This window comes from Apis cerana, linkage group LG10 (genome assembly GCF_029169275.1).
Source record: "Apis cerana isolate GH-2021 linkage group LG10, AcerK_1.0, whole genome shotgun sequence".
Classification (NCBI taxonomy): domain Eukaryota; kingdom Metazoa; phylum Arthropoda; class Insecta; order Hymenoptera; family Apidae; genus Apis; species Apis cerana.
In genome coordinates, this window is record NC_083861.1 from 12,082,967 (window position 1) to 12,101,930 (window position 18,964).

Genomic DNA, 18,964 nt, shown 5'->3' on the forward strand with positions numbered 1-18,964 from the left:
GTATAAATACAATTGACACTCTCAAAACTGTCTCATTGACAGTTCACTGACAAACACTGCTTTAAAATAGCGTCATTGATGATTCAACCACAAAGTTTGGAATAATAGAAAAAATAAATTATTTAAAAGATTTATATATTTATTCTATTCTTAAATACTGTTAAAATGTAAATGAGTAAAATTTTAACAAAATGTTAATTTTTCATTACTCTTATTTTAAATATTATAAATAAAAGGCATATTTTATAAACAAATAAAAAAATAAAGACAAAAATATTTAATGATTATATATTTTTTAATAATATTTAAATAACATAATGCATAATGATATATAACATATTACAATATTTATATACACAATATTTATATATATAATCTACATATACTATATACATATTTAATATGAAAATAAGTTTTTGAAATTTAAAATAATAAAAATAATGAAATTATATATAAATTTCGTTTTTAAATTTCAAGAATTAGAAATATTTACATAAATATTTTAGATTATCTCGTAATTTTTTAATTAGTTAAATCAAAAATATTTACTTATGATCCATGATATAAAAACTATTACGAATTATATTTAAATAATACAGTTACTGGTATAGTCAAGCTTTAACCTTGTTTGATATTATCTGATAACAAAGTGATATTATTTAATTAAATTGTGAAAAGAAAGTATAAGAATATAGTAGATTAATTTTATATTATAATATTATATAATTAATAAGATTTTTCTTGCTATATAAAATTTATTAAAAATTTTTTTAAAAAATTAATGTGGGTACTTTTTTATTTATTTTATTTTTATATAAAGAATTAAGTATTTTAATTTATCATCACTTTTATATTCTTTTATCTTTTTTTTCTTTATCTTAAATTTCATTTTAATTCAAATCAATTTATAATGAATATAAAAAACTGTAATATTTCTTTACGAAAATTTTAAAATATAAAAAATTCTCTAAAAATTATTTTATAAAACTATATATAAAAAATTTATAAATAATTATATTATATTTTATTTAATATATTTTTATTTATAATTATACTTTTTAATTTATAGGTTATTTTTATAATGAATCTATATGCTGAAATTCAAAAAGTAACACAAATACCTCAAACAGATGAAAATATTGTATTCATACGTCGGAAAGATTCTTATGAACAAAATCTAAAATTAAAAAAGATCAAAGTTCCACAAAATGTAAATGTTAGTAATTATATTCTTTTAATATATTTAAAATCAAGTTTATTTTTTTTATATATTTTATAATATATTATAATACCTATATTAATTATATTTCTTTAATGAAAAAAATATAATATTTACAATTATATAGCTTAAATAACAATTATATATTAAATAATAATTAAAATAAATTTTCAATAATTCTTCATTAAAATATAAAATAATTATTCACTAAATATATAAATGAAAAAATATTTAATTATCTTGAATATTATCATTTACAGTTATATGATTTTAATGATACTAATGATAGCAGTGGTGAAATATATAACACTTCGCCTTCTAAGTATTTATTACATGAAAATGAAATTGCATCCAGTATTAAAGAAGTAAATATAATTTATAAATTTAGAAACTATGATAAATATGTAGGATATGCAAACAGATTTTAATTTATAGGCTAATTATGGTATTAACTATTCAAATGAGTATCTTCAAGATCATTGGAAAATTAGACAAATGGAAGCTAGTTTAAATATTAAATCTAACAATCATGACTGTAAAAATTCAACTACAGAAATTCATAATCAAATTACTATATTAAAAACTGATAATAAAAATGATATTGATAATAAAGATATTGAGGATAAAGAAAATATTTTAAAAGAATGTGGACTTCACAAAAATGCGGTAATTAGAAGTCTTTTAAAAAGCCATATAATATCATTAAATGATTTACAAATACCAAACAATTGTAAAAATATAAAAATTAAAAATACCAATCTGCAGGTCTGTATAAAGAATCATTCTACATTCTATATTTTTAATACAAATATTATAATTAATTTATATTTACACACACAATAGAATCAAAATATTTTTTCATCGAATAATTTATTACAAAAAGATACTATGAAATTAATTCAATGTCCAGAAGATCCAGAAGTATTTGTTCAATCTTTACAAGTTCATGGTCATATAGATGAGAATAAATATAATGATATCGATTTTTGTGTACCACACATAGGTAAAAAACAAGTTGTTACATCACGACAATTTTTTATTAATATGGATGACTCTGATTTTGATTTTATAAAAAAAAATATGGCAGATAAAAAATAAATAAATAATATTAATGTTCAAAAATAATATTTTTTTAACTTTAAAGAAAATAACTTTTCAAAAGTAAATACTTTAAGTAGTAGTTTATTTATTGTCTGTTTATTTCATTACATACAAATTTGATATATTGAATAAGATTAAATTAAAAAAAATGACATTTTTAATATTGAATATCATTAAATTAAAGAAGTTTGTATTATATTATATGGCTATATTTGTAAATTTATTAATTAATATATCAAATAATTTTTTCAAAAACATTTTTTAAACAATGATTATTATATTTCTTGTTTTTCAAAATAAAAATTTTTTTCGAATGTATAAAAAAATTATATTTATGTAATGAGTCATATATTTTTTATATACATTTTAAAAATAAATATATATATATAATCATATCAATTTTTGATTATATAATTTTATAGTATATATATTTTTAAAAAAATTACATTTGAATAATATATTTTATTTTTATATATTTTATTATATTATTTGGCCAAAATTACTACTTTATTAATTAGAAAGTTTTACTTTTTTATCTTATCAAAATTCTTCTATTAATTTGTTTCTATGATATAATATTTATTGTTATTTATCATTATTTTCTAAATTATGTAATTGTTTATTTATTGCATTGCAGAATTTTTATTTTTTTTGTAGAATTTTTTCTGTTATTAAAATAAGTTTTCAATATTTCTATAATTAATTCTTTGTATTAAATTTTTTCCCTGATAAAAATTGTTTAAATATTTGAACAAAATTTATTCAAAAAAGTGTATTATAAATTTATTTAAAATTTATATAATATTTAAAATGCTTTACTTCATATGAAACATATTTAAATAATTTTTATTAATTATTTAAATTTATTTACTAATTAATTAAATTGGTCTATTAAATGAATATCTTGCATGAATATCTAATCTAATATCTGAATATCTAAATTACACATTTAAATTATATATTATATTTTAAATTATAACATTTTAAATTATATTTCAAAATGTATTTAAATAATTAAAATTTAAAATATTTATAAAATACATGAAATTGTGTGCAAGATGGAGAGAATTTTATTTTTTTCTTATTTGCTGTATGTATAATTATATTTATAGTTATTTTTTGCACAATAAAATTTATTATATTATTTTATGCATTTTATTTTTTTTTTTTAATTTTTTCCTACAATCCTGACAATAATTTCATATATTTTATAAATTTCATTCAAATATAATTTTTTTATAAATAAATGTAGATAAAAATTATGGATATAAAATATAGATAAAAATAAAACAAAATTTATAAATAATTTTTTTAATATTCATTTAATATTTTATTTAAAAATATATCTCTAAATAAGTATCTTTATATAAAAATATACAAAAAAAAGATAAATATATTTTATCATAAATAAATTAATTTAATATTGTTGTTTTGCATAACGTATACATTTTTTTGAACAAAAATAACAATCAAATGGTAATACAGTACTATCTGATGATTTTATAATATTTGCTATTGTATTTAAACTAAATTTCATAAATTTTCTTATGTAATAATTAAAACATGGATTACCACAGACACAATATTTTGCTTCATCCAAATATTTTACCAGTGTAAATGGAATTATGCTTGCATCATACCAACATCTACACAAGGAAATCAAATTTTTTTTAAATTTATTTATTAAAAGTTTAAACATAAATATATATTTTTCTATTGAATTTTCATTATTTTATTAAATAAAAATTAACTAATATAACTATACAAATTAAAGAAAAATTAAAAATTCATACAAACCTTGTTTTCAGAAATGACTTGGCTGCATATTCGGTTAAACTTGGTACATTTATTGTACATATAGAATATGAATCTGTAGGTAGAAATAAATTGCTTGATACATCTAATGAAATGAGATGTAAATTTCTCATACTTCCAGGTATGCAATGTAAATTATTTTTCGATATATCCAAATATTTTAAATTATGCAATTTTCCAAGATTTTGAGGTAAATATGATAACATATTTTGACTGGCTTTTAAATTTACAAGACTATCAAGTTTTCCAATTTCATGTGGTAATTTTTGTAATAAATTATTACTTATATCTAATAATTTTAGATTAGATCTAATAGCAACTTGATCTAACCACAACCATTTTAAAGCTCGATCTAGTCGATTTTGTGATAAAATAAGTTCTTGTAGGTGTTGTAATGTTCCTAATTCTTTTGGCAAAGATGAAATCTGATTATTTGATAAATTTAAAATTCTTAAACTCTGAAGTTTTAAAATTTGTCTGTCAAATGATTTTCTATTTAATCCTATTAAATATAATTCTTCAGTTGTTCTTGGAAAACCTTCTAAAGTTGGATATTCAGAAGATTTGTTAATTGTTACTTTAATTTTTGGAACAAAAGTCATACATTTTGGATTCAAATTTGAAATAGTAAGAATTGAAGGATTAATTTTTTTAGTTATTCCAAGTTTTAAAGTATGAATGAAACTTTTTAACTGAATTGTATCAGATTGAATAATCAAATCATGAGGTGGGTCAATAAAGCGAATTGTAGCTTTTCCTTCATCAATAAATTTTGTAAATATTTTATCAATATTATTATCAATCTGAAAAAAAAATTTTTAATTTTTAAATATTTAAATTAGAAAAATATATTTCAAATAACAATATTGCCATTTACATATACATTTAAATATAATTTATTATATATATATATATAAAACAATTATTTACCTTATATTTAGTACCCTGTTTATTTTGTAATGTTTGCCAAAATATATAAATCTCTGTATTTTTTACTGTTTGCCTTCCAATTGCTAGAATGGAACGTTGTGATTTTCTTCTTACTACATTTGTTGTAGATAATCTATTATTTATTTCTATGTTACAATGAAGTTTCATTTTGAATAAATTTTAAAGAAAATAAAAAGAACACTTTATTATTTCAATAAATATACGATATTCATAATATTTCTATTAACATATTTTTATTAATAATTACATGATACATATTTTAATCAATTTATTATTTATTATAATTTAATTAATTTTTGTTAATTACATATTTGATTATTAATTATAATCACTTTACTACTGTAATGTTTTTTTAATTATTTTTTAAATTATAAGAAAATAAAAAAATTGTTTTTTCGCGCACAACAAAAACAAGAAACTGATCCAGATATAATATATCTTTTAACCTATTAATACTAATATATGAATTATTTCCATATAAATTTCAATTTCTTTAAAAACAAACAAATAAATTCATTTATATTATTATATTTGATTAAATTTTAAAAACTTTAAACTTTAAATAAAAGCATTAAAATTTTTAACTAATTTTATATATATTTTTAAATTTTGACATTCAGAATTTGTAAATTCATTTGTGATTTAAAAATTATTTGCATTCGAAGTTATGAATTTTTAGGGATTTTTATAAATTAATGTGATGATGCCATGTTGGACTTTTATCCAATCCTGATATAATACAATACAATATAAAATACCAAATTTAAATTATTTTTCGAATAATTTAGATCAATTCAAACTTCAAATCGCATATTAGCATAATTAAGAGTCTGAAAATAATTGAAAAAAAAGATATTTATAATAAATTATCAAATAATAATCATAATAATCATATATTTCATTCATCATATAATAATTATTTATTTATAATTAACTGAATAAGCTATAATTGATAAATTAATAATTAACTATTAATTATATAATTGAAATAAATTAATAATATAATAAATTGAATTTTATACATATTTTTATTTTTATTATAAATTTATTATAAATTGAATAAAAATTCAATATGGCATCATATAATTCAGAAAAGTCCCTAAAAATGCGAAACTTAGATGCAAAAACTTTTAAATTATTTAATTCCAATAATTTAAACTGTCATTTTTGGATTCATATTAAAATTAATAAAAAAGAATTTAAAAAATTTAAACTTTGTTTTTATTATTTAATTTTTAAATTTAAATGTAATTAATATACAAAATATATACAATACGCAAACATATAATATACATATAATATATAATAAATTTTTTTATATAGTCTTTAAAGGCGGGAAAATAAACACATGGAAATCGTTAAACATTTCTTGAAAAGAGTAACGAATATAAAAGTTAAATTGCTTACAGTATTTTAAATGTGGATTAAAATGTTATATGCAAATTAAGTATAAAAATATATGATTTTAAATAAAAACAAATTTTGATTATAATTTTGTAAATTAAGAAGGAGTACTTCATATAAAGTGTATTTGTGTATAAATAAAGTCTATAAAAATCTATGAAATTTATATAAAAAATTAATATTATATATAATATATATAATATTTATAATAGAATATAAAATATATAAAAGAAATCTTATTCGTGATAAAAAATTGGAATAAATATTCTTTTTATATTTGTGTAGATCTAAATTTTAGAAATTATAATGAATTTCTTAAATAAAACATTATATTCTTTTATAGAAATCAAATTATAAGGTATTATTTTTTATTAAATTAGTTATTATTTGCCAAATCTATATATTATTTAATAAGACAAACTTAATTAAAATGTTATATTTTATTTATTTATTAAGTAAATAAAATTCTTGCATAATATAATATACATATATAATATAAGTATATAATATAAAATTTTTTTTATATATATTATAACAATTATTTATTTTTTTTAGTAATATTTTAGAAATAATTAATTCAAACATGATTTAAAATTGTCAATATTATCATAACAAGAGAAATAGTGGAAATATTTCTACATTTCTAAATTTTTTAAATTATATTACAATGAAGTCTAATACATCAAAATTTAATAGACAAACATCTATAATTGATATGTTTTCTAAACAACTTGCTAAAAAAAAGCAAATGAATGCAACTAATAAAGAAGACATACAAAAATTACAAAATATAAAAACAGAAAATAATATATTGCAAAAAAGTGAACAAAATAAAGAAAATCATGATCCAAAGACGGATGAGGAATATTTAGATGAGCACATCGAAAAAAAAGCTAAACTTACAGATATTAATATATTACCAACACCTCAAATTAAAAATATAAATATGTTTCATAATAAATGTGAATATTGTCGTCAAAAATTAAATGAAATAAAATTTTATCTGGGTCATCCGAATGGTGCTGTAGATGAAGAAATTGCTTTAATCGACCCAAAATTATGTTTATTTAATGGAACTGAATCTTTCATACATGAAAGTGATCAGCGTCCTCAAAATAAATTGACTTATTTCAGGTAAGATTCTTCTATTTTATGAATAATTTGATATATCTTGTAAAAATTTTATATAACTTTATTTTTAATTTCTAATTTCTAATAATCTAATTTTAGTGTTTATGATAAAAATGGCCATTTATGTGCTTTTGATACTGGACTTATAGAAAAAAATGTAATGTTATATTTTTCTGGTTATATAAAAGCTATTTATGAAGAAGATGCATCACCAGAGGGTGGAGTACCAACAAAAGATATGGGTCCAATAAATGAGTGGTATGTATCTGGTTTTGATGGAGGAGAACTGGCTCTTATAGGTTTCAATACAGCATTTGCGGAATATATTTTAATGGATCCATCTGAAGAATATGCTCCTTTTATGGATATTGTTAAAGAAAAAATATATATGAGTAAATTGGTTATCGAATTTCTTTTAGATGAAATTAATCCCAGCTACGAAGATTTACTTAATAAATTTCAAGTAATTTGAGAGCATTATTAAAGAATTTTTGAATAATATATTTTATTTTATATTAAAATTATATAATTTTTACAGACAATAGTACCACCTAAAAATATGTCAAAATTTACTGAAGATTCTTTACTAAGACATGCACAATTTATATGTGATCAAGTATTATCATTTGATAATTCTGCTGACCCAGAAGATACACTTCTTATTACAAGTCCTTGTATGCGCGCATTAGCAAATCTTGCAGGCGTTACATTAGGAAAAAGAATAACTTTCCGTCGAACGCAACTTAGAGAACAAAAAGTTAGAAAACCTGCTTGGACAAAAGCAACTACTACAAAATTAGTTAGTGATATGTTTGAAAATATATTTACAGATCAGTTAATTAAACATGACGATAAGATAACAATGGTAAGCATTTACTTTTTTTATTTAAAATATAGAATGATTTTTTAAACAATTGAATGCATTGCTGATTATAATATAATCATAATAAAATATTATAGAAACTGTTTTTGTTACATTTTGTATCATATATATTACATATTTAAAAAAATAAATAAAAATAAATTTTATGTAATTATACTTTTAGGGACCTAAAAGACAAAGATGTGGAGTATGTGAACATTGTCAACAACCTGATTGTGGTCTTTGTAATGCTTGTAAAGATATGATTAAATTTGGAGGAACTGGAAGAAGTAAGCAAGCTTGTGTTAAAAGAAGATGTCCAAATATGGCTATTCAAGTAAGAATTATTTTTTAATATAATTATTATTTAAATAATTGTGTATATATATAATATTTTGTATTTTTAGGAAGCGGATGATTCTGATCCAGAAAATGAAGATCAATATGAAATTTTAATGGAAAATAAAAAAATTGAAGAAGACAAAAGCAAAAAAAAAGATTTTAAAGAACTCAAAAAAGAGATTATATGGATAGGAGATCAAATTGCCAATGAAAATTTAAAAACATATTACAAATCTGTTATAGTTGGTGATGAAGAAATAGGAATAAATGATTATGTACTTGTAGAACCAAGAAATCCAGCAATTCCATCTCATGTTGCTAAAGTTATTTATATGTGGGAAAATAAAAATGGTATAAAACAATTTCATGCAAATTGGTTGCATAGAGGAAATGATACTATTCTTGGAGAAACATCAGATCCTATAGAACTATTTTTGAGCGATGACTGTGATGATATACCCTTCAAATCTGTCAGATCTAAATGTACTGTTATTTTTAAAGAAATACAAAAAAATTGGAGTGAATTAGGTATATATTTAATATTTAATGAAGTTTTAAATACGAATATTAAGATCAAAAATAATATTTTTTATTCTATATTATTTTATGTTATAGGTAATATGGATTTAAATTTTGAAAATGATGTAAAAGATCTAGATGGTAAAACATTTTTTTTTCAAAAGCGTTATATACCCGAAACGGCTAGATTTGAAGATCCTGTACCTGATATAAAATATTTTCATAAAAAAAACAGTTATCGATTTTGTCCTGCATGTACTCGTTTAAATATGTTGGAACAGTTCAATACACCAAAGGTATATAAAATTAATGTTGTAATGATAATGTTTATATTATAATATTAAAATAAATTTTGTTTATAATATTAGGATAATTAAAATATTATTTTGTAATATTTTATATTGAAGATTTATAATGATATATTATATATATATCATATAGCATATAAAATAATTTTATATTATTTATTTTTTTTTATTGGATGACAGAAACTATACTTAATATTTATTTAATATTAATTCCTTATTTTCAATAATTATTCATATTTTTTATATTTCAAGGTATATGAACGAATAGAAGAAAAAAATAGCAAAGAAGTTATTTATGGTTTAGTAAAGTACAAAGGGGAAGACTATAGAGTTGGAACAACTGTATTTTTACAACCAGATGTTTTCAATTTTAAATATAAAACTACATATCAAGATGTTTTAAAACTTAAAAAAGAAAATGTAGATGAAGATATGTATCCTGAATTTTATAGAAAATCTTCTGATCATATAAAAGGTTCAAATTTTGATACTCCTGATCCTTTTTGTATAGGATATATAAATAAAATATTCGCCAATACAAATGATATGTTAGTTCCACCTTCTGACATTAATATTATGGTAAATAAATTATATAGACCAGAAAATACACATAGAAGTTCTACATTAATGGAACAAGCAGATCTAAATATGGTTTATTGGAGTAATGAAGGTATATTATGATATCTTTTTCTCTCTTTATAATATCATACATAATATTTTGATACATATATAATAATTTTGTAGTATGCAATATCAAATTTATTAAAGTTGTTGGAAAATGCTATCTTGCTTATTCTGAGAATTTAAATCAATCTATCGAAGAATGGATTGCTGCAGGACCATATCGATTTTATTTCAATGAAGCTTATAATGTACAAGAAAAAACATTTGATGAACCACCATATCATGCTATTAGTATTGGTAAATGTGGTAAAAGTAAAGGCAATTTAAAATTTAAAGGGAAAAAAACAGAGGAAAGTGAAAAAAGAGCAATTGTTAATACACCTATTGAATATAAGAAAATATCAGAAAAATTAAAAACATTAGATGTATTTGCTGGTTGTGGTGGTATGTAATTTATTGCATTTTTTGCAAAATTTAATATATTTTTGTATAATTTATTATATTTTTATTGATTTCAATATAATAAATCAATATAATATATTAAGAAAAATAAATGTTTTAATTAAATTGTTTTAAAGGGTTATCTGAAGGTTTACATCAAGCTGGTGTAGCTGAAAATCTTTGGGCTATAGAAAAAGAAGAATCTGCTGCTTATGCATATCGATTAAATAATCCTAATGCAACAGTATTTATAGAAGATTGTAATGTATTATTAAAAAAAGTTATGAATGTAAATATAATTTTGTAATTATAATTTATCTTTTTTAGATAAATATAATTTGTATGTAGTTTATATTTAGTTTATATTATATTGTCTTTTTTTAATGATAATATAGTGAATTAATTACATATCTTTCAGGGTGAAACAACAAATGAAATTGGTCAAAAACTTCCACAGAAAGGGCAAGTAGAATTATTGTGTGGTGGTCCACCATGTCAAGGTTTTAGTGGCATGAATCGTTTCAATTCTCGTCAATATTCTTTATTCAAGAATTCTCTTGTTGTTTCATATTTATCATATTGTGATTACTACAGACCTAATTTTTTTATTATGGAAAATGTTCGAAATTTTGTTTCTTTCAAGAGAAGTATGGTTTTAAAATTAACATTAAGATGTTTAATTCGTATGGGTTATCAATGTACATTTGGTATTCTTCAAGCTGGAAATTATGGAATACCTCAAACAAGACGAAGGTTATTTTTATTTTTATTTCAAATATATATATTCATAACAATTTCATATTTTAATATCATTTTATCATGTTATTTAGAATGATAATTCTAGCTGCTGCACCTGGACAAATGCTACCAAAATATCCGGAACCTTCACATGTTTTTAGTAAACGTGCTTGCCAATTAAGCGTATTAGTTGATAATAAAAAGGTAAATACTATATAAAGATAATCATTTATATTTTATATTGTTACATTTATTAAATATTTCAGTATAGCTCAAATTGTAATTGGATAGATTCTGCACCATTTAGGACAATTAGTGTAAAAGATGCAATGTTTGATTTACCAGAAATTAAAAATGGTTGGAATAAGGAAGAAATGTCATATACAAATGAACCAACAACACATTTTCAAAGAAAAGTAATAATTTCATAAAAATATTTAAAAAAAAATAAAAAATATACTTTTTGTATGGATAGCAATTTCTTTTATTATAATATATTTAAAATTTTTTTTTTAGATGAGAGGAAAACAGTATCAACCATTATTAAGAGATCATATATGTAAAGAAATGACACCTCTTGTAGAAGCAAGAATGGCTCATATTCCAATTGCGAGTGGTTCTGACTGGCGGGATTTACCAAATATTGCTGTTAGATTAAGTGATGGTACTTATTGTAAAAAATTGTAAGTAATTGTATTTATATCTTTAAAATATGATTTTCAAAGTTTTTTTAATGTTGAAAAATATTTTACATGTCTAATTTTTATTCAAGAGAATATACTCATGATGATAAAAAAGCTGGAAAGAGTTCTGTGGGAGCATATCGTGGAGTATGTTGTTGTTGCACTGGAAAATCATGTGATCCTACAGATAGACAATTTAATACTTTAATTCCATGGTGTTTACCACATACGGGAAATCGTCATAATCATTGGGCAGGTTTATATGGTAGACTAGAATGGAATGGATATTTTAGTACAACTATTACAAATCCTGAACCTATGGGAAAACAAGTATATAAAACTATTATTTAAAATTTTTTTAAATATTTATAATTTCTATAAATATTTAAATATTTATATCTATATCAAGCCTATATAATCTAATTCTATTTATTATATCTTTTTCTTTGATAAATTTATATCTCTAAAATATAAATATTAATTTTAATTAAAATTTATATAAAGTAAATAATTTATTTCATTTTCAAGGGTCGTGTATTACATCCAGTACAAACTCGAGTAGTAAGTGTGCGTGAATGTGCTAGGTCTCAAGGATTCCCAGATTCTTTTCGTTTTTATGGCAATATACTCGATAAACATCGACAAATTGGAAATGCAGTTCCTCCACCACTAGGAGTAGCTATTGGTTATGAAATAAGGAATTGTATACAAAACAAAGATATAACTGAAATTGATATAAAAATACAAAATGATTAAAACTTAATTGATTTAAATTTGGAATAAGTAATAAAAAATAAAAAAAACATTTAAAAAATTGTGTGATGAAATATAGAAAAACATTAAAAGAATGAATTTAATTATGATTTATTATAATTTATTATTATTAATAGATATAATTTATTATTATTAATAAATTATATCTATAATTAATCTATAATAAATATCTATAATTAAATATGTTTTTCTAAATTATTATATAATTTATTTATTTGTTTAAAATTTCTCATTATATTCTCTTTAATTGTAAATATATTAATATATTTTTAAAAATTTTAATTTTATATTATTTATATATTTTATATTAAATTTGATTTTTGTATAAACATTGTTTTTATTGTTTTATATACATATGTCTTTTTTTATTTATCTTTTATTATTTATTTCTTTATTATTCATATATTCTTAGTTGATAATAGTATTAGTATTCTTTGTTTTAAAGTATAGATAATCTATTATTTTTTTTTTTAAATTCTATTTTAATTGTTAATAAAAAATATTTTATCGATAAGTATGACAATAATAAAAAAGTTTCTTGAGTTTAGGTATTAAAAGCTTCAACTTATTAAAAGCATAGCAAAATATATAAGATGTTCAAAATTATGGATAAAATAACATCGTGCGAAGATAGAGAGTTTCTCTCCATTTCGAAGATAGCATTTAGAAAATTCATTAATTATTTGTTTTTTATAAAATTTTCTTTACTTCTAAATTTGAATCTAGAACTTTAAATAAATTTTTCATCAATTTTAATATAAAATTTTTTTCAATTAATTATTTCTTAACAATTAATACATCATAGAAATTAATAATGAAAAAATTGAAGATGCCATATTAAAAATTCATTAATTTCTCATATATGTAATATATTATTTTCTACTAAAAATTTTGGTACTTTCAAATTCATATTTTGAAATTAGAATTTCAATGAGATTTTCAATTTTTATTTTTATTATTATTATTACAAAATTCTCTTTAATAAATAATTTATTGTCAATTAATGTATTATATCGAATCAATTAATAATACACAAGATTTATTAATTTCTCATTACTATAAAATTTATTTTTAAATATGATTATATACATTTAAAATTTATAGGTTTATATATAAATTTTACTTACAATTTTACTATGATTTAAATAAATAAATTAATTATTTGATACTTAATTATGTATTAGAGACTTGTGCTTAAGATTCTAAAAAAAATTTGCATTAAAATCAATACAAAGTTGCTTAAAACTCTTGTAAACTTAGAAATATTGAAATTTTAAGTAGAAAACTATATAATTAATGATTTTTTTATATATCATCCTTAAAAATATTAATGTTTTTGATCCTTTTCGAATAATAATGTCTGTAACCTTGTATCCTTGCATAATCTGCTATGCTAACAACAAATCGAAGCTTCAGATTCAAACGTGAACCGGTGTTGATCGAAAACTTTTGATTCGTTGCTTTTATCAGTAAAATTATTTTATTAGAATGGAATTTGAAATGTGGAAAAGAAATGTATTAAATTAACTATAATTCAAAAATTTTTTAAGTGAAAATGTATATAGAAATGTAAAGATGAATAATAAGATTATATATATTAATGTATAAATATGTATTAATTTATTTTTAATTTAAATATAATAAAATATAAATAAAAATAAATAGAAGTGCGAATTTTATTTAGAACAATGCTATCGATAATTCACTTTCCGATAATTCGAATTTATTTTTTTATTATTTATTATCTGATAAAGCATTTTTAAAAGATACAATTGAATAATGTCATATTCTTTATTTATTTTCATTTCACGAATAATTATTTTAGCTGATAAAATAATAAGAAAAAAGTAATATTTAAAAATAATATAAAAAAATAATAGCATAACTTAATATTATATTTAAGAATTTTTATTCATAATTCAGTTGAAGATAATACTTTTAATGTACATTATATTATATAATATCCTTTTTATGAATCTTTTATAAAATTTGGTACATATTTTATATGTACAATTTTCATATATTGTACATCATATATATCACAAAATAAATATATTAAAAAGAATTATTTGTATTGAATTATTTTTTTTTATATTAATTTCATTTTTTGATTTATTTCTTATTAATCTGTTTTGATAAAATCAAAATGATAAATTCTTTAATCTGATAAGAATATAATAATGATAATATAGTATTTCAGTTTTAATGATGTATAATGAATGATTTATAATTTATTTAAAAAATAAGTATTTTATATAAATTTAATATAATGAGAAAATTTAAAAAAAAAAATTAATAGTATTAAAAATTTATTAAAAAATTAAGAAAAAATTACTAAATGAGGTTAGTTTTATATTTAAATAATATTAAATAATTTTTTATTGTAATTCTTTGTAATAAACATTAATATTAATATAGATTTTCAGAAATTATATTTCTGAAAAATTATTTTAATCATTTTTTTTAAATTCTCTAATATTTTTAGCATTGCAATATTACTTTCACTTTATTCACTTAATCCATATGGTAACAAAAGGTATTATATACGCGAAGAAAAATTTTTATACAGATATTTTTTCATATAAAAAATTAATAAACAATGGAATTTTCTCAATTAGAAAATATTGTTAATATCAATTATATGAAAAAATCCAGTGATAATATTCAATATGGAACAGCTGGTTTTAGAACAAAGTAATTATTTTATTTTTATATATCAGTAACAATTTCAATTTTTTAATATTGAATAATAATTTATATTTAAATTAAGTTTACATTCATTCATTTTTAAATTTATCATTAAATTATGTACATATTTTTAATTGTTTTATTAGGGCAGATATTCTAGGACATGTTTTATATAGAATGGGATTATTAGCAGTATTAAGATCTAAAGTTAAAAATGGTAAGTTTAAATATAAATATAAAAATAAATTTTATATAATAAACTATTTTTATGCTACATGATATTATAAAATATTTTTATTGTTTTGTATTTTTTATTTATTTTACTTTTAGCATTATTTAAATATATTTAATATTTTATAGCTGCAATTGGTTTAATGATTACGGCAAGTCATAATCTTGAATGTGATAATGGTGTAAAACTTATAGATCCAGCTGGTGAAATGTTAGAAGCAACTTGGGAACATATAGCTACTAACTTAGTTAATACAGAAGATTTAAATTTAGTTTCTATGATAAAGCATATTATAAAAGAACAAAATATTAATATGTCTATAAATGCAACTGTAATAACTGGTAGAGATACTAGAAAAAGTAGTCCAGCATTATTAAATGCTGCTATTACAGGAATTCAAGCCTTAAATGGAATTGTAAAAGATTTTGGTATAGTTACAACTCCTCAATTGCATTATCTAGTTGTATGTATTAATACAGATGGTAGTTATGGTATGCCTACATTACATGGTTATTATGAAAAATTATCAGAAGCATTTAAACATATAAGAAAAGATAAAATTAATAATGAGCAGTATATCGCAGAATTATTATTAGATGCTGCTAATGGTGTTGGAGCTATTGCTACAAAAGAATTTCAAAATTATCTAGGAAAAACAATTGCAATTAATATGTATAATGATGGAAATGGAGAATTAAATTATATGGTATATCTTACTTTTATAATACATTCATTGACTTTAAACATTATAACTTATTTAAATAATTTATTGTAGTGTGGAGCTGATTATGTCAAAGTGCATCAAGCACCACCGGTAAATATTCCTATTAAATCAAATGTTAGATGTGTATCCATAGATGGTGATGCAGATAGAATAATTTATTTTTATCTGGATAAAAATGATAAATTTCATCTTTTGGATGGTGATCGAATAGCAACACTTATTGCCACATATCTTAAAGAACTTTTACAAGAAAGTCATTTATCATTTCAAATTGGCTTAGTACAAACAGCATATGCCAATGGTGCTTCTACTGATTACATTTCAAATATATTGGTATGTATATTTCATGTTTTTTTGTTTATTTTAAAAATCATATATTTTATTTATATATAATCAATATTTTTTATGATATAGATATAAATTTATATTTATTTTTACAATTTTTTATTTAGCAAATTCCAGTTTCTTGTGTTTCAACTGGTATTAAATATCTACATAATAAAGCATTAGAATTTGATATAGGAATATATTTTGAAGCAAATGGTCATGGAACAGTACTTTTTAAAGAAACTACTATCGAAGCAATTAAGAAAGCTATTATAAATTCAAAGTAAGTAGTATGAAAATTTTCCTTTTGTATTAAAAAATATATATATGTACACATTATAGACGGTCTATAAAAGAGAAAGCAGCTGCCTCTAAATTAAAAAATATAATAGATATAATTAATCAAACAGTTGGAGATGCTCTTAGTGATTTATTATTAGTAGAAACAATTTTGCATGCAAAAGGTTGGAATATTATGGAATGGGAAAAAATGTACACAGATTTACCAAATAAACAATTAATGATAAAAGTTAATGATAAAAATGTTATAACAACAACTAATGCAGGAAGACAATGTTTAACACCTGAAGGATTACAAGACGAAATTGATAAAGTAATATTGCGATATAAAAGAGGACGATCTTTTGTAAGGTAATATATATAATTATTATTATAATCATATATACAGTATTCAAAAAAGTTTCTAATAAAACTGATTATTTATTATTATTCATGAGAAATATTATTCTTCTAGTAAATATTTATTAATAATTTTTTATTTTTATATGATTATTTTAGTTAAACTTTCAATATCTTTTATATATAAATTTCAATGGTCTTATTAGATTCAAATATTCAAATAATAACAATTACGATAAAGAATTAATATTTTATTAATTATAAAAATTTTTATTTTTAGACCATCAGGAACTGAAGATGTAGTACGAATATATGCAGAATGTGAAAATTTATACGATCTTAATAAATTAATTATTGATGTGGCATCATTAGTATACAAATATGCAGGTGGAATTGGACCTAAACCTCAATTTGAATAATAAATAATTTTATATTGTTTACGATATAAAAATAACATTTGTATTAACATTTAATTTTTATATATAATAATTATAATTTTTATAAATTTATTATAAATTTACAAAATCTTTACAAAAATGTCTTTTATTAATTTATTAAAAATTACTATATTTTTTATAAAGAAACATTATATAATAAATAATAAATATTCATAAAGTACAAATATGAAAATTAAGATCATATATACTATATATAAAAAATATATGTATATAAAAACCAATTAGTTATTTTTTATTTTCATATCTATTCTTATTAATGTAATGAAATATAATATATAATCATATTAATATCTACATAATAATGTAATTTTTTACTTTTATATTTCTATTGCAAAAATAAATATTTTTGTTACTAATTTTATTGTAGAGTTTCTTTATAATACAATAAATAATATAATTAATATGTAATATATTATATATTTTTAATATAAATAAATTAAGATTTATTTTTTTATTTAAGATTTTTCTTATTTTAATTCTGTCATGAATCTAATCCCACTTTGTATGTATACACTGTATTAATATATTCGTAGAATATTTTAAGAGAATTGATATTTTAAAGATCAAAATAAATATAAAAATTGAATTTAAAAATACCGATTGATTGCTTATCTTTTAAATTATTTATCTATTAAGTTATCAATTAAAGTTTGAGTTATCGAAATCAGATAAAAATAGAATAAAACAATTTTATTCCTATCACATTACTTTCTTGTTCCATCTCAATTTTGATTTGAATAATTTAAATTACTAATAATTTAATTTAATAATATATAAATAATAAGAAATCTCAATTGATATTTTTATATACTAACTTTTTTGTTTGTTTTAATTTCTAGAATCGAATCTTCAAGAATATTTCACGGATATATTAATATACTATATATTAACCTTGGCTTTATTTTAATCTCAATTTTATTTAACGAATATTTTTTGTAAAATATTTATTTTTATTTTTTTAAATGACAGAAATTATGTATTAAA

At 19.3% G+C, this 18,964-nt stretch overlaps 4 protein-coding genes across 11 annotated transcripts; 3 read left to right on the forward strand and 1 right to left on the reverse strand.

Moving 5' to 3' along the window:
• The first annotated feature begins 36 nt into the window (after positions 1-36).
• On the forward strand, positions 37-3,473 carry LOC108002242 (uncharacterized). Of its 4 annotated transcripts, none has more exons than XM_062080713.1 (5): positions 37-167; positions 1,070-1,216; positions 1,480-1,584; positions 1,655-1,984; positions 2,063-3,473. In XM_062080713.1, the coding sequence occupies exons 2-5, from the start codon at positions 1,082-1,084 to the stop codon at positions 2,315-2,317; spliced, it is 825 nt and encodes a 274-aa protein (XP_061936697.1). In that variant the 5' UTR covers positions 37-167; positions 1,070-1,081; the 3' UTR covers positions 2,318-3,473. The 4 variants fall into 4 exon arrangements, with proteins under 4 accessions (XP_061936697.1, XP_061936698.1, XP_061936696.1 ...); XM_062080714.1 differs by lacking the exon at positions 37-167 and adding an exon at positions 414-783; XM_062080712.1 differs by lacking the exon at positions 37-167 and adding an exon at positions 495-605.
• Positions 3,474-3,623: 150 nt separating this feature from the next.
• Positions 3,624-5,233, reverse strand: LOC108002241 (leucine-rich repeat protein 1). The gene is made up of 3 exons (XM_017063802.3): positions 5,066-5,233; positions 4,118-4,938; positions 3,624-3,966 (listed from the first exon to the last, which is right to left on the reverse strand). Exons 1-3 carry the CDS (start codon positions 5,231-5,233, stop codon positions 3,738-3,740), a joined length of 1,218 nt encoding a protein of 405 aa, XP_016919291.1. The 3' UTR covers positions 3,624-3,737.
• Positions 5,234-6,660: 1,427 nt separating this feature from the next.
• LOC108002255 (DNA (cytosine-5)-methyltransferase PliMCI-like) lies at positions 6,661-13,242 on the forward strand. 5 transcript variants are annotated; one of them, XM_062080670.1, is made up of 17 exons: positions 6,661-6,848; positions 7,046-7,624; positions 7,721-8,084; positions 8,160-8,486; positions 8,668-8,820; positions 8,891-9,353; positions 9,441-9,640; positions 9,905-10,322; positions 10,397-10,720; positions 10,855-11,006; positions 11,136-11,364; positions 11,437-11,470; positions 11,548-11,659; positions 11,722-11,871; positions 11,972-12,138; positions 12,228-12,468; positions 12,667-13,242. In XM_062080670.1, the coding sequence occupies exons 2-17, from the start codon at positions 7,158-7,160 to the stop codon at positions 12,892-12,894; spliced, it is 4,029 nt and encodes a 1,342-aa protein (XP_061936654.1). In that variant the 5' UTR covers positions 6,661-6,848; positions 7,046-7,157; the 3' UTR covers positions 12,895-13,242. The 5 variants fall into 5 exon arrangements, 4 of the variants coding, with proteins under 4 accessions (XP_061936654.1, XP_061936653.1, XP_061936655.1 ...); XM_062080669.1 differs by having other exon boundaries at positions 11,136-11,470; XM_017063833.3 differs by lacking the exons at positions 6,661-6,848; positions 7,046-7,624 and having other exon boundaries at positions 7,740-7,879; positions 8,041-8,084; positions 11,136-11,470.
• A 34-nt stretch (positions 13,243-13,276) lies between these two features.
• LOC108002209 (phosphoacetylglucosamine mutase) lies at positions 13,277-18,201 on the forward strand. Its single transcript, XM_017063743.3, has 8 exons — positions 13,277-15,255; positions 15,398-15,606; positions 15,747-15,817; positions 15,961-16,538; positions 16,608-16,889; positions 17,009-17,166; positions 17,226-17,534; positions 17,803-18,201. The coding sequence occupies exons 2-8, from the start codon at positions 15,512-15,514 to the stop codon at positions 17,939-17,941; spliced, it is 1,632 nt and encodes a 543-aa protein (XP_016919232.1). The 5' UTR covers positions 13,277-15,255; positions 15,398-15,511; the 3' UTR covers positions 17,942-18,201.
• The last annotated feature ends 763 nt before the right edge of the window (positions 18,202-18,964 follow it).

Excerpts from the sequence above, each read along its gene's own strand:
- LOC108002255 (XM_062080669.1), top strand. The coding sequence starts at position 7,158 with ATGAAGTCTAATACATCAAAATTTAATAGACAAACATCTATAATTGAT. Across the intron at positions 10,721-10,854 it reads TGTATTTGCTGGTTGTGGTG|GGTTATCTGAAGGTTTACAT; the intron begins GTATGTAATTTA and ends ATTGTTTTAAAG. Across the intron at positions 11,872-11,971 it reads CAACACATTTTCAAAGAAAA|ATGAGAGGAAAACAGTATCA; the intron begins GTAATAATTTCA and ends TTTTTTTTTTAG.
- LOC108002242 (XM_062080713.1), top strand. The coding sequence starts at position 1,082 with ATGAATCTATATGCTGAAATTCAAAAAGTAACACAAATACCTCAAACA. Across the intron at positions 1,585-1,654 it reads TTGCATCCAGTATTAAAGAA|GCTAATTATGGTATTAACTA; the intron begins GTAAATATAATT and ends TTTAATTTATAG. Across the intron at positions 1,985-2,062 it reads TTAAAAATACCAATCTGCAG|AATCAAAATATTTTTTCATC; the intron begins GTCTGTATAAAG and ends CACACACAATAG.
- LOC108002241 (XM_017063802.3), bottom strand. The coding sequence starts at position 5,233 with ATGAAACTTCATTGTAACATAGAAATAAATAATAGATTATCTACAACA. Across the intron at positions 4,939-5,065 it reads AACAGGGTACTAAATATAAG|ATTGATAATAATATTGATAA; the intron begins GTAAATAATTGT and ends TTTTTTTTTCAG. Across the intron at positions 3,967-4,117 it reads AAGTCATTTCTGAAAACAAG|ATGTTGGTATGATGCAAGCA; the intron begins GTTTGTATGAAT and ends TTCCTTGTGTAG.
- LOC108002209 (XM_017063743.3), top strand. The coding sequence starts at position 15,512 with ATGGAATTTTCTCAATTAGAAAATATTGTTAATATCAATTATATGAAA. Across the intron at positions 15,607-15,746 it reads ACAGCTGGTTTTAGAACAAA|GGCAGATATTCTAGGACATG; the intron begins GTAATTATTTTA and ends TTGTTTTATTAG. Across the intron at positions 17,535-17,802 it reads AGAGGACGATCTTTTGTAAG|ACCATCAGGAACTGAAGATG; the intron begins GTAATATATATA and ends TTTTATTTTTAG.